Here is a 13512-nt window from a genome sequence, read left to right on the forward strand (position 1 = left end):
GTCGTGATAACATATCTTGCATTAAATGGGCGTGATGGTTCTGTGGGGGGTGTTGGGAATGTTCTAAATCTAGGTTGTGATGATGGTTGCAGACTTGGTGAATATGCTGAAAGCCATTGAACAGTATACTGAAAATGAGCGAATTTTATGTTACGTTAATTACACCTTTATGAAACTGTTAACATGTGAAATGCACTATATTCCCAGACAAAAAATAATTTTCAAAGAGAAAATTATGATGTTTGGCAGACTTTAAAATCTTTGCTGACCATCTGCAATTATATCATTGTAATTTTTTTTGCCTATAAATATATTATAACATAATTATATCTTAAATATCTAATTTTCTATAGGAGAAACTTACGTCTTTATTGATGACAATTTACCTGACTTTCCTTCATTTTATAGAATAAAAAGAAGATTGAGGATGCTTATCAAACCCTGCTTAAGCAAATGCAAGAATTTAGGGTTTCAGCACTGGCATCTCTTTTTGGAAATTTAAAATGGAAAAATATGATGGAAGAGGTAATGACACTTTTTCAAAAAACTTTTTATTTGAACTAATTTTGTAATTATAGAAAGGTTGCAGAAATAGTACAGAGTTCCCATATACTTCTTACCCAGCTTCTCTTAATGTTGACACCTTAAGTAACCAGGGCACATTTATTAAAACCAGGCAATTAACATAGACACAATACTATTAGCTATTCTTCAAAACTTAATTGAGTGTTGCTTACTTTTGCACAAATATCTTGCTGTTCCAGGATTTGATCCAGCGAACCACATCCATTCAGTCGTTATGTCTTCCTAGTATCCTCTAGTCTGCAATAGTTTCTCAGCCTTGCTTTGTCTTTCATGACTTTAACGATTTTGAAGAGTATCGATCAGTTTATGTTTGTTTTTTTTTTTTTTTTTTGAGACAGAGTCTCACTTTGTTGCCCAGGCTAGAGTGAGTGCTGTAGCGTCAGCCTGGCTCACAGCAACCTCAATCTCCGGGGCTCAGCGATCCTCCTGCCTCAGCCTCCCGAGTAGCTGGGACTACAGGCATGCGCCACCATGCCTGGCTAATTTTTTTTGTATATATATTTTTAGTTGGTCAATTAATTTATTTCTATTTTTGGTAGAGACGGGGTCTCGTTCAGGCTGGTTTCGAACTCCTGACCTTGAGCAATCCGCCCGCCTTGGCCTCCCAAAGTGCTAGGATTACAGGCGTGAGCCACCACGCCCGGCCCAGTTTATTTTTTTGAATATCCTTCTGAGAGTGTGATTTGTGTACAATATTTAGTTGTAAAAATATTCAGTATTTTTAGGAAGTTGATTACTAGCGCAGACTCTTGTTTTCAGCTACAGGGGTGTCCAAAAAACTATATTATGTATGTATGTAGTGTAGGAAAATGCATGATAGAATTTGAAAAATATAAAAATGTCCTGTGAGTAGTCCAGTGCCTCACGTTGGAATAAAAGATATTACCAGAAGTATAATATCTATATTTTAGAATGTTGTGGTCTTATTCCTCTAAATCTCTTTCATGCTTATTATATGAGGAGCATGCATAGTATCACCACTTAGGGGTAGAAACTCCCACATTTTGACTATATTCTTTCAGTGATGTGTTCTATTTATTTTTACACAATTGAGAGCATGTGATATATTTTTATATTCACTTTCTAAATTATATAAACTTTAAAATTTAATTTAAAATCCTTCACAAACTTTTTATTGCTGGATACCTAACATTTCCCAAATTTTAAACATTTAAAAATTTTTAAATTGGCTTTTACAAATAACTCTGTGATGAACATTCTGGTGCATAAATCTTGGTACATATTTTGGATTATTTACCTAGGTTAGAGCCCTAGAACTCTCACAGTCAATCAAAAAATATTGACATATTTAATAGTTACATGTATTGACAAATAGCCTTGCATTAAGTCTGTACCTATTTATACTCTCATTAGCAACATAGAAGAGAAATGACATATCACATGATTTCTAGTACTATTATTAAAAAAAAGTCCTTTGCAAGTAAAAATATGGTATCCAATTGGGCTTTTCTGTTATTCTTAAAGAGGCTGAACTTTTAAAAATTTTAATAATATTTGTATTAGTATTTAGTGAATTATAATCTTATTAAAGGATTAGACATTTTCTTATTAACTTATTGGAGCTCTTTACACATTCATGTTTTTAATGGTTTTATTGAAATATTTGCTGAAATTATTTTCCCATTTAAAATTTTTGTTTATCAGATTTTAACAGAAATAATGATAGTTCTATGCAGTCATATCTATCCATCTTTTCTGTATGAGTTCTTCCAGTGAGGTCGCTTATGAATAAAAATATTTTCTAAATACCATGACGTGCTTTGGTGTTTTCCTGTGGCAGGCATGTGAGACTATATCTCTGCTGAAGCAAGTCTGGCCAGAAGAATCAGACATCCGCCGTTTCCTTTGCGTCGCTTCATGCTCGTTGTCTCTGAGAATGTACCATCGCTTTTTAGAAAACAGAAAGACCTCCTCTGATCAAAAATCTGATGCCCAACAGGTGAGATGATTGCGACTTTTGGGGACAGATCATTGCTTTCCACATTGTCATTCCCTCCCTTTGGTACTTCATGTTTTCCCCTCATTTATTTATATAAACTTCAAAAAACCAAAAAGGGAAAAAAACTCTAGCATTTATATGTATCAGGAAACAGCCATTGTGTCGTATGATTTTTAGTGTGTTACTATACGGATGTCTCAGTACCTATGTAGTCTGAATCATCAAAAAGAAAAAAGAAACAAAAAGGGATATTAGAACCTGCTGGGACACTACCATGCCACATTGTCTGGGCCATTCATATGCCTTGTGTCACTGAACCCTCACAACGGCATTTCAAGAAAGGCATTGTGATTCCTGTTTCACATACATACTCACTGAAGCTCAAATAGTCCAGGTAACGTTCCTCAGACCGAAGGTGTTAAGTAGCAGTGTGGGTTGAGTGTAGGTCTGTCTTGTGCAAGGCCCGCAATAGCAAGCCGTCTTTTGCAAGAGCATGGCCGTGTCTTGGTGTCAGCCCAGCCTGGAGACATACTGAAGTTCTCAACACTCTGCCTGGGTCGCAGGGTCCATCAGGAATCTGCTGGCCGGTCCGGATTCTCTCTGTAAATAAACAGTCTTCTCTGCATATCTGTGCTCACGGGTGGGGCATGCACACACACACACACACACACACACACACACACACACACACACACATGTGTACATGTACTGTGTTTCCCCGAAAATAAGACCTACCCATAAAATAAGCTCTAGCAGGATGTCTAAGCAGGTGCGCAATAGAAGCCCCACCCTGAAAATCAGCCCTAGTGACGGGCGTGGCTGCGCAGCGCGTCTGCACAACCCGTGCGTGTCGTCGCGGAGCGGGAAAGAACACGAGCAGCCCTTCTCATCCGCCCCGTGACAGCTCTAGTGCTCGACAGGAGAGATGGGGCCAGTGGTTCTAAAGGAAATGGTTCTAAAAAATAACACATCCCCTGAAAATAAGCTCCTGAGTGTCTTCTTGAGGAAAAATAAACATAAAACCCCGTCTTAGTTTTGGGGAAACATGGTACTATTCCCTACACAGTCTGAGTCCTGGGAGGGAGGATTCTTGGCAAAAGATTCCTATGGAAGAAAAATGAAGTTTTGGCTCTTTCTTCTACAGTTTCAGAAAAGTTCAGGGCTCCTATCATCTTTTACCTAGCATCCTTTATAAGCGCTTTACCGATATCTCCTCGAATATATTTTTAGTGAAATATTTCTGCGTGATTAGGCTTGCTGTTTTAAGTCATCCTCTCAGAAATGATACTAAGGCAAGGCGCTCTCTCTGGAGCTCCCGGTTTGGCCCCTGGAGGTGCCCTGAGGAGGTCTCGCTCTTGCTGCCCTGAAACCCTGCAAACGTTTGGAGACGGGTGTGCCGCCTTGTGCCCTGGCGTTGCACGTGTCCAATGGCTACCCTTGTTCTCGCCCAATGCGTTTCCCAGATGCGTTGCCATCCTGGCGTCCTCGCCCTGGTAATGTTCAGCGTCACTCTTCAAATTCGAGGGCCCTGGCAGCAGGGAGCATTTCCCGAGAGGCGGCCCCAAGGCAGAGCCCCGGGAAGCCACGACCTCGCGGGCGTGTGAGCAGCTCTCGGGGCGTCTGGCTTCACCAAGATCCTGAGAAGTGTTTTCTGTTTTACGCGGGCAGCTTCCCCTTCTCCTCCTCCCGCATCTGTGTAAACACGGCCCAGCTATGCATAAAGACAAGGACCGTCTCGGAAACGTGGAGTGACGCATGGAGTGATCCCCGCAGCGTGGAGCGAGGCCGCCTGCTTCTGCGGGGCTGCGCGGGTTTTGCGGGGTTTTCGAGGTTTCGTGGTCTGCTGCTCCCTGGCTCACTGCTCTTATTGTGTTTAGGTGACAAGCGGTGGCTTGACCCTGCAGGAGACGGAAGATTTCTGCAAGCTGCGTTGTCTCAGTGTGGCCTTTCTGCTCCACCTGCCTCTTTCCCAGAGAGCGTGTGCGAGATTCGTCACCTCCGCGTGGATTCAGGGCCTGCGGACGCTGCGCCGCACGGTAAAGGCACTCGTCATCTGTTCACTGCTTTCCGTTTTGACTGTGTGATAGGTAAAAACCACGTAACCGTCAAGTCAGATTTACACGGGAACAGTGACAGCCCTTCGTGGGCTTTAAAAGTTTAATGGTATAAAAATCCATCGCGCCCTAATTTCAACAACCGTGTTTGACAGGAATAACAAGCAGCACGATATATTCTAACCCAAGGACAAAGCCGCGCTACTTTTCCTTCTTTGAATCTCTATCACGATCAAGTTTTTGTTGTTGTTAATTTTTAAAACATTGTTTTAGAGGCAGAGTCTTACTCTGTCACCTGGGCTGGAGTGCAGTGGCCCGATCATAGCTCCCTGCAGCTCAGGGGCTCCGGTGATCCTCCTGCCTCGGCCTCCCGAGTGGCTGGGCCACAGGAACACACCAGCACGCTGGGGAAGGGCCAGGTTTGCGTGTCATCAGCTATAGCACATTGTTGGCGACCGTCGTGTTCTGCTCTTAAGAGGAATTGAAGAAATCAATGGGTTTATTGCTTTTGCCCTTTGTGGAGGATATCCAGAGAAAATTTGGAGATTTTAGGGAAAGAGAAAGAAAAAGAACTTCCCCAGAGGCCCACCACTCAAATCAATGCTCTGTTAAAATTTTAGGGTTTTTTTTCTCTTTATTTTAAATGCAGAGATCTTTCTATTGTTTGCTATTGTTTCTTCCATTGGAGTTTTCTCTCTCTCTCTCTCATATATATATATATATGAGAGAGAGAGAAATATATATATGAGAGAGAGAAATATATATATGAGAGAGAGAGAACTATATCTCTCATATATATATGAGAGAGAGAGAAAGAGACAGAGAGAGAGAGAGAGAAAGAGAGAGAAAACTCCAATGGAAGAAACAATTGCAAAATATAGGCCTAAGAAGGGGTTAGGGTGGGGTGGGTAAATGTGTTTTTATTTAAAGGCAAGGGGCATATATATACATATATATGTATATATACACACACATATATACATATGTATACATACATATACATATGTATATATATGTAAAGGCATATATATGTGTATATATATACGCACATATATATGTAAACACACTCACGTATGGTTTTTTCACATATTTTTCTATTTCTTCACAACGTTGGTTGGAATCATTTGTTACAGCTACTGGCTATCTTTTCATGGAAGCATCGCAATTTACTTCCCTTCCCCATAGGGAACATTAAGCAGTCTTTGCTGTGTCTCAGATGCTATTTTTCTCTCCGTGGGAGCCTTGCCTTTACCCTGGGGCTGTCGACGTGGGCTTGGTGCCCAGGGACAGGGTCAGTGCGCCAGTTGGCAGGGATCTCGGTCCAGGATTTGGTTCCTGTAGTCAAAATGCCCAAGGAAAGTGCTTTATAGACCGATTGGGAAGCCGGTCCACAACATGGAACTGGTGCACAGGCATCGTGCTAATAATCCCTGGGATAGAGTGAGAGAAATAAAAACACATTTACGCACCCCACCCTAAGCCCTTCTTGGGCCTACAGTTTGCAGAGAAGACAGATACTGAATTTTAAAAATGGCGGTGAGGGCGGAACCACAGGATGCTTCATAGTCTGGTGGTGAAAGGGAGGACTGCGAGTGGGGAAGAGAGAGAGGCAGGCCCCGGGAGTCCGGCGTCTCGGCCAGCTGGCCGGTGGGGACGCCACCACTCTGTGATGGGCACTTTGGTGCAGGAGGCTCCGGGCTTAGTTCTGGAAGCCTTGAGTCTGCAGTGCCGGGGGATGTCGAGGCAGCAACTTGAAATGCAGGCTTGGACGCAGGAGGGCGAAGCAGACCCGGGAGCATCAACTGAAGCCATGGGAACGGATGGCATAGTCCGGGGAGTGAGGCGTGGCCTGCAGGACTGGGACAGGGGCAGGGGCAGGGACAGGGGCAGGGGCACGGACACGGACAGGGGCAGGGGTAGGGACACGGACAGGGGCAGGGACACGGACAGGGGCAGGGACAGGGGCAGGGGCAGGGACAGGGACAGGGACAGGGACAGGGGCAGGGGCAGGGACAGGGGCAGGGGAGGGGCAGGGGCAGGGGCAGGGGCAGGGACAGGCAGTGCCCAGCACAGAGCGGTTGCAGAGGGACCGAGGCTCTGGCTCTGGCGTTGGGGAGGCATGGGTGGGCCGAGTGGCAGGGAGACCCGGGACCGAGGACAGTCCTGCAGGTCAGAGGCCGAGGGCGGCTCGGAGGCTGTGCGGGGTTGGCGAGGGCGCGTGCGGGACACAGCTGTGGGAAGGTGAGGGCCGGGAGGGGCGCCTTGCGTTTGATGCAGGGCGCTCTTCTGGCCGCGATTCAGAGACTAGTCAAGGGCGTGGGTGGGCCAGGAGAGCACAAGGCCGGGACAGGGTGCTGAGGGTCATGGGGCGCAGGAAGTTCAAGAAGCGTTGAGATGGCTGCGCCCCTGCGGGTGGGGCTGCCCCCGGGGAGGGAGAGCGGGAGGCGGGCGTGACAGTCACCCTCACTCGGCGGGGACCGTGAGCGAGGAGATGAGAGCTGAGGGACGCAGGTGGCCTTCGGCGGACGGGTGGAGGGGAGCGTGGGTGAGGGAGGGCGTCACGGGAGGAAGCGACATGTGGCAGAACGAGCAGCTTCCGCCTGTGGAGCTGCGGGGAGATGCTGGGGTCAGGGGAGGTCAGGAGGTGCCACCACGGCCGTGCCGTGCCGTGCCCAGCCGGCCGGCTTGTCGGGATGACACGAGGAGAATTTCCGAGGGGCACCTGCCCCGGGCCCTTTATGGAGACGTGGTAGATTCTATCAGCCCTTTCGCAGAGCAACAAAGTATCAAAGAGTCACGCAGGACCGCAAAGGACTCACGCTATACCGAAATGCGGTCACTGAAAATCAAAACCTGTATTCAGGACGCACTCTGCTTCTTCGTGACTTCGTTAGACAGAATGGGATAGCCACCGCTGCGGCGTGGAGGAAGTGGGTGAAGGGCGTGGATCTGAGCGCGGCAGAGACGCGGTGGAATCGGGCGGGTTTTCTCTGCAGTGCGCAGACCATACGCACTGTGCCAGCACGGCGGGCATGTGAGGCCGGCACGCAAAGTTCAGGCATAGAAAAGCCCGTTTCCTGCATGTGTGAGTTTGCATTTGGGAGCACTCACAATCGCTCTAACGGAAGTTCTAAAGGGTTTGTGATGCAGTACATATTAGGCATGGTGAACACGGTACCACGCAGGCTGTTTTAATGCTTGGGTGGGAAAATATATTCCTGTATCCCGTAACCCTGCGGCCCCCAACCCCGGAGCCACGCGTCGGTATGGGTCCGGTCCCTGGCCTGTTGGGGACCGGGCTGCACAGCAGCAGGTGAGTGGCCGGGGCGCGAGTGGGGCCTTATTTGTGTTTATAGCCTCTGCCCGCTGCCCACATCGCGGCACTTCCCTAAGGAAAAGCACGTGTGTGCTCATCGGTGAGTTCCAATTTAATAGTGAGTAAACGTGGCGTTTGTTTTTCCACTCCTTAGATGCTTCACTTAGGATAGTGGTCTCCAGTTCCCTCCAGATTGTTGCAAAAGGCATTAAGTCACCCTTCTCTTTGGCTGAGCAGTATTCCGTGGTGTACATATGCCATGGTTTGTTGATCCGCTCATGGATTGATGGGCATGTGGGTTGATTCCACATCTTTGCAACTGTGAATTGTGCTGCTGTACACATTCAAGTGCAGGTGTCTTTTTGATAAAATGACTTCTTTCCCTTTGGGTAAATACCCAGTAGTGGGATTGCTGGATCAAATGGTAGGTCTACTTTTAGTTCTTTGAGGAATCGCCATACTGTTTTCCGTAGAGGTTGTGCTAATTTGCAGTCCCACCGACAGGGTAAAGCAGACGTCCTCAAACTACAGCCCTTGGGCTACATGCGGCCTGCCTGCAGAGGACATTTATCCGGCCTGCTGGGTGTTTTTGCTGCCGCTGCTGCCTGTCCTGCTTAGCGGCCGACTGGTCCCGGGCCCACAGTGCGCATGTGTGGAATGTGCGCCGTGCTCTCCAACGGCCCTCCACGGTCTGAAGGACCGTGAACTGGCCCTCTGTTTAAAAAGTTTAAAGACCCCTGGCGTAAAGCATTAATGATGACCCAGCAGGAATGGGCTTACAGTCACCAGAATTGGAACAGCACTGGCCACCACTATGCGTTGGGTTCTGGTGGCATATGAAGTCATTCTGTGGTTTGTTGCTAATACGGAAATTGCCAATAACTTGGTTTATTTTAACTTTTCAGGAAAAGTGGTGTGAATATTTCATCCTAAATAATATGAACATTTTCGAATTTGGGAATCTGAATTTAATTTACCTTTCTGACTTAAGTGATGAGGCTTTGTTGAAGAATATTGCTTTTTACTATGAAAAGGAAAATGTACAAGGTACCACTTTAGTATATTATAATCAGTATATCTTTATCCAGAGAAGAATGTTATAAAGAAGTTAGATTTCAAAATAATTTTCATATACCTCCAACATATAATAGCAATTATTTTCCTTTCTTCACATCCTTATTTATGTATGTATATAATTTTTATTTAATTGCAATTAGAGCAAATATTAATTAAAAATAATTTTTTCACTTAATATTATTCCAAAAGTATATTTGGAAAATATTTCCAATAAATTTTAATAATTGAATTTTTCATTTTAATGCATGTGTAATATTTCTTCATAAAATTTACACCAATTAATGTAATCATTTCCTACTGTTAGATATTTAGGAAATTTAAATTTTTTTTCTAAAATATAAGGCCAATTTATAGATCTGTTATATATAATTTGTTTTTCTTCCTTTAATTTTTTTTCTTAGAATAAATTTTCTGATATTTTTTAATAGTCAAAGAAAAATAAAACACATTTTGAGAGAACTGTAACTATGATAATCGAACATTACTAAAGCTGCTTTGACCCCTAGAATTTGGTTCTTTCATGATGTAATCATTGGCATGAATTGGCTACATATAAATGTAATGATCCTCTGCAGATACTCTCATGCCTCAAAAATCAAAGTTTTTATTCCATTTTATTGATTGTAAAGTTATGGGTGGTATACCATTTTATATCACCTTAAAGAACGATTAAATATCCACTACTTGTTAACGTTAGTTAAGGCAGTTAAAAGTTTAATATTTAGTTACCAAGTAGGAAAATAAGACAAACTTTAAAATGCGACATCTCATAGTTGGTACTAGTGACTGTTTTCACTTAGGTCCAGGATGGAATTTACTGAAAATTTCACAAGTTGACAAGTATTTCTTCTGAGTTCCACAAATCTAGACAAAATGTGTACTCCTGTGTCTGTGTGAATGACTGCTAATATCTAGCGTTCTTAATTGTTATGCAGGGCGACATTTGAACTTGGGAAATGTCATCATGAAGGAATACGAACATCTCTGGAGCACTGTGTCAAAGATGGTCGGAGAGTTTGATGTCGGACAGCCATTTCCTCTGAGAACAACAAAACTTAATTTTCTTAGAACGAATCAGTCGCCAATCAAAGGTAACAAGTTCCTAAATTAATCTGAAAGAAAATCATTGTTCCTCTGAAAATATTTGGGAAGCACCAGTAATTCAATGCTGCAAGCATAAATAATGTTCTGGCACTTTGACTTTTAATAAGAAGAATAAATTTTGTTGATTGTTATATTTTCGGAGCGGTATGCTGTGACTATACTTGTGAAGATTTACGTTGTGCTTGTAGTGAATGGTGTTTCCAATTTTACAAAAAGCAGCCATATATATGTGTGTGTGTGTGTGTGTGTGTGACTTCCATTTCCAGCAATATGGCAGTATAGGTCAACAGAAAAGTGTCTCTGTGCAAAACACTTGAAATGCTGGCTAAGGGACACTAAATATCCTTTTTTTATAATTGTAGCTGAACTCAGAGCAATAGACGGGGACTCTGCCTCCCCTGGCAGGGCTCAGGGCCAACAGCAGCAGGGAGCGCCAAGAAGGGAACAGGCAGAGCAATGGCAGTGTACTTAGAGTCATGAGCCAGGCATTAGCTAGCATCTCATTCATTAGCCCGTTATCGAATGTAACCCATATATGATATATAATGTCTATCCTCATATGTGTGTGTATGTGCACGCGCATGTGTGTGCGAAATCGTGAAATCAAGGAAGAACCAAGAGAATACTATAATGGTATCAAACACTTTTATTATCATCTGTATTTTCCCCCTACTTCTTCTTTATTTCATTTTCATTAAAGCGCGTTTGTGTGTGTGCATTTTCTGAGACTTCCTTCTTCAGATTCCTGTCTCGTAACAGGGACTAATAAAAGGAATGAGCATTTGAACGTAAGAAGCATAGGTGTTTTTTGATCTGTTTTCTACCTGTCTATCATCTATGTGTCTATCCATCCATCCTTCTGTCTACCCACACACCCACCTGTACGCCTACATGCCGTCTTCGCACGCTGCTGTGTTCCCATATGTTCTCATGTGGGACATAGCTTTATGGGAAGGGCTGGAATTGACAGAGGAAAATAATGTAAATGATTTTTAATGTGAAGTTTTAGAAAATAACGTGTCATAGTCCTGTACGAAAGTTTCATATTTGACCTCATCTTCATTTTCTGATCACAGACAGCTCCGAGAAAAATATGCCTGATTTGGGTTTTATTCCAATGTCATCTAGTTTGGTGGATAAGTTTGCTGGAGACATTCTGAAAGATTTGCCTTTTCTAAAGAGGTACGGGGCCAAAAGTGTGCCTCTAGAAATACTTGCATGGGATGGATGATTACTTGCTAAAGATTCTTTGAAATGCAGAATGTTGGAGTGCACAACATGTGATATGCATTTGTAACACATGATGAATCTAATATCAAATTTTCAGTGCCCTTTGACCATTACTAGGTAAAAATGTGTATGTTCTTAATCTTAAAGCAAACTATTCCAGCTGCTTGTTTTAAATCAATGAATTCATTAATGAATATTTGCTGGTGTTAATGGAGTTGTTGGCACCATGGGGTGGATCTTGGTTTTTTTTTTAAGCCTCTAGTAAACTACTTTTGGGATTCTACCACCCACACCATATGGCAGAAAGAGCAAGGGGAGCTATGATTCTCAAAAATGTTATTATAAAATAAAATCGGTGCTGTGTTATATTTGGAAGCATGCAATTTAAAATAGCATTTTTTTTTTTTGTCTCACAGCAATCATCCTATTGTTACTTCGTTGGTTAAGCAGAAGGAATTTGACGAGCTTGTGCACTGGCATTCTCACAAGCCCCTCAGCGATGACTACGACAGGTCCAGGTGTCAATTTGAAGGTGAGCCCTGTGACTGGCGAAATAAACCAAGTTCACTCTCTTCCTGTTATAGAGAAAAATTATCATATCGTGAGTGGCAAATCAAATGTTTTGAATAAGACTAGTGTACAAGGTGTTTAGATGTCCATCGGCAAAGGTGACAGCGAAAAGCTCCCCTGGTGTTTGCTCGACGGTCGTGCGGATGTGGCTGTGCGGGTGTTTTAGGAGGAAGTGCACAGGTATGCTGTCTGTCTCCACAAGAGCCGGAAGCTGTTTTAAGGAAAGATGGTTTTGTGGTTTAAGAAATCTGTGTATTCCTGAGCGGCAAATATATTGGGACCGTGGTCTTGCAAGCTGTTTTCACTGTTTTCACGCCGCCCAGTTGACTGCATGTGACAAGCGGCATTGTGTCTGCCGTCCCGCTCAGGAGGCCCGGGAAACCACCAACAGGGGACCCAGGGCGGGTAGGGGAGGGGTCTCGCCTTTGTCTACCCCTGCGCCTACTCCCGCCATTTTTAGAGTTGAATGGCCCGGGAGCGTGGGTAGTGGTAGCCTGTATATGAAATACTTACTAGCCTGCTGATACACGTAGCTACCAAGATCCTGCAAGATGCGAAGGGATAATTTAGATTATAGCCATCAACATCCTTCCAAGAGGCTTGGTTTAATGTGTGTGGATACAGACATAGAAAAGTAACGAGCTGAGTTATTCCATCTGAGTGAGTATTATAGTTATGGGGGTAAAGTAAATCAGACCTTGATCGTTGAGACTTCTATGTCGTGGGATTTTAGATTGTACCGTAGATTTACCGTTAGATTTTACCACAGTGAGAGATTTTCTCCAGCTGCCCAGCTTTGACTCTGAGGCCATGGAACAGAGTAAGGGTTCTCCTCTGTGCAGCTGGGATCTGTCGTTCTTTCCTCGCACCCCGATCTTTGCCTTTTGAAATAGCCCGAGAGAGCGTGTGTTGTCTCCTCTGCCCTTTGCATACGATGCCGGGATTATTCCAGGCAAGAAACAGCCTGATTTAAAATCCCCTCTTTAGCGAAAGTAATCAGGTTATCGCCGTCGTCCCCGCAATAATTTAATTACCGGGCGTGTGGGCGGGATGGTTTGAAGAACTAGCGGGAACGCTACTGAAAAAAATACGATCATCTTACATTTTAAGTTTTTTTTTTTTCTTTTTCAGAAAAATATAGAGACCCTCGTGCTCTCAGATCCTTGCAAAAGTATCATGTTTTTCAGCGATTTTATGGGAATTCGTTGCTAGACCCGGGCTCTTCGAAAGTCATCGTGACTCAGCCTGCTGCGGCAAAGAAGAATTTCAGCCAGCCCAAGAGCAAAACGGCACGCGTGAGCTTCCTCCCATTCTGTCTGCTTTGTAACGTTTCTTTTTCTTAAGGTGACACTCATCCCTTCGGTCGCTTCTTTCCATGCAATGCTGCTGCTTTTCATAGAGGATCACGTATTATTTTACTTACTTGCTAAGAAAGTCTGACGTGCGTATAAAAAGTTATGTATGGCTCTCTGTACGTAACGAAATATGTGTTTATTTCAAGGAGAAATACGTGGCATTAAGTGACTAAAAGTCTGGCTTTGGAAATGTTGAAGTAACATAAAAAATACAGTTGTTCGTTAGTGAATGACAACGGAAATCTTTTTTCGTGTAGGTGG

General features: G+C 43.9%; 1 protein-coding gene across 1 annotated transcript in view; it reads left to right on the top strand.

Moving 5' to 3' along the window:
• DDX60 (DExD/H-box helicase 60) overlaps positions 1–13512 on the top strand; it is an 84124-nt gene that overhangs the window by 16176 nt on the left and 54436 nt on the right. Inside the window, exons 6-13 of the mRNA XM_012770611.2 lie at positions 409–525; positions 2387–2545; positions 4423–4581; positions 8821–8962; positions 9928–10083; positions 11173–11278; positions 11743–11858; positions 13028–13191. Of these exons, the coding sequence (XP_012626065.1) occupies positions 409–525; positions 2387–2545; positions 4423–4581; positions 8821–8962; positions 9928–10083; positions 11173–11278; positions 11743–11858; positions 13028–13191 (1119 nt within the window). The remainder of the gene's footprint in view (positions 1–408; positions 526–2386; positions 2546–4422; positions 4582–8820; positions 8963–9927; positions 10084–11172; positions 11279–11742; positions 11859–13027; positions 13192–13512) is intronic.

Source organism: Microcebus murinus, chromosome 15 (genome assembly GCF_040939455.1).
Source record: "Microcebus murinus isolate Inina chromosome 15, M.murinus_Inina_mat1.0, whole genome shotgun sequence".
NCBI lineage: Eukaryota > Metazoa > Chordata > Mammalia > Primates > Cheirogaleidae > Microcebus > Microcebus murinus.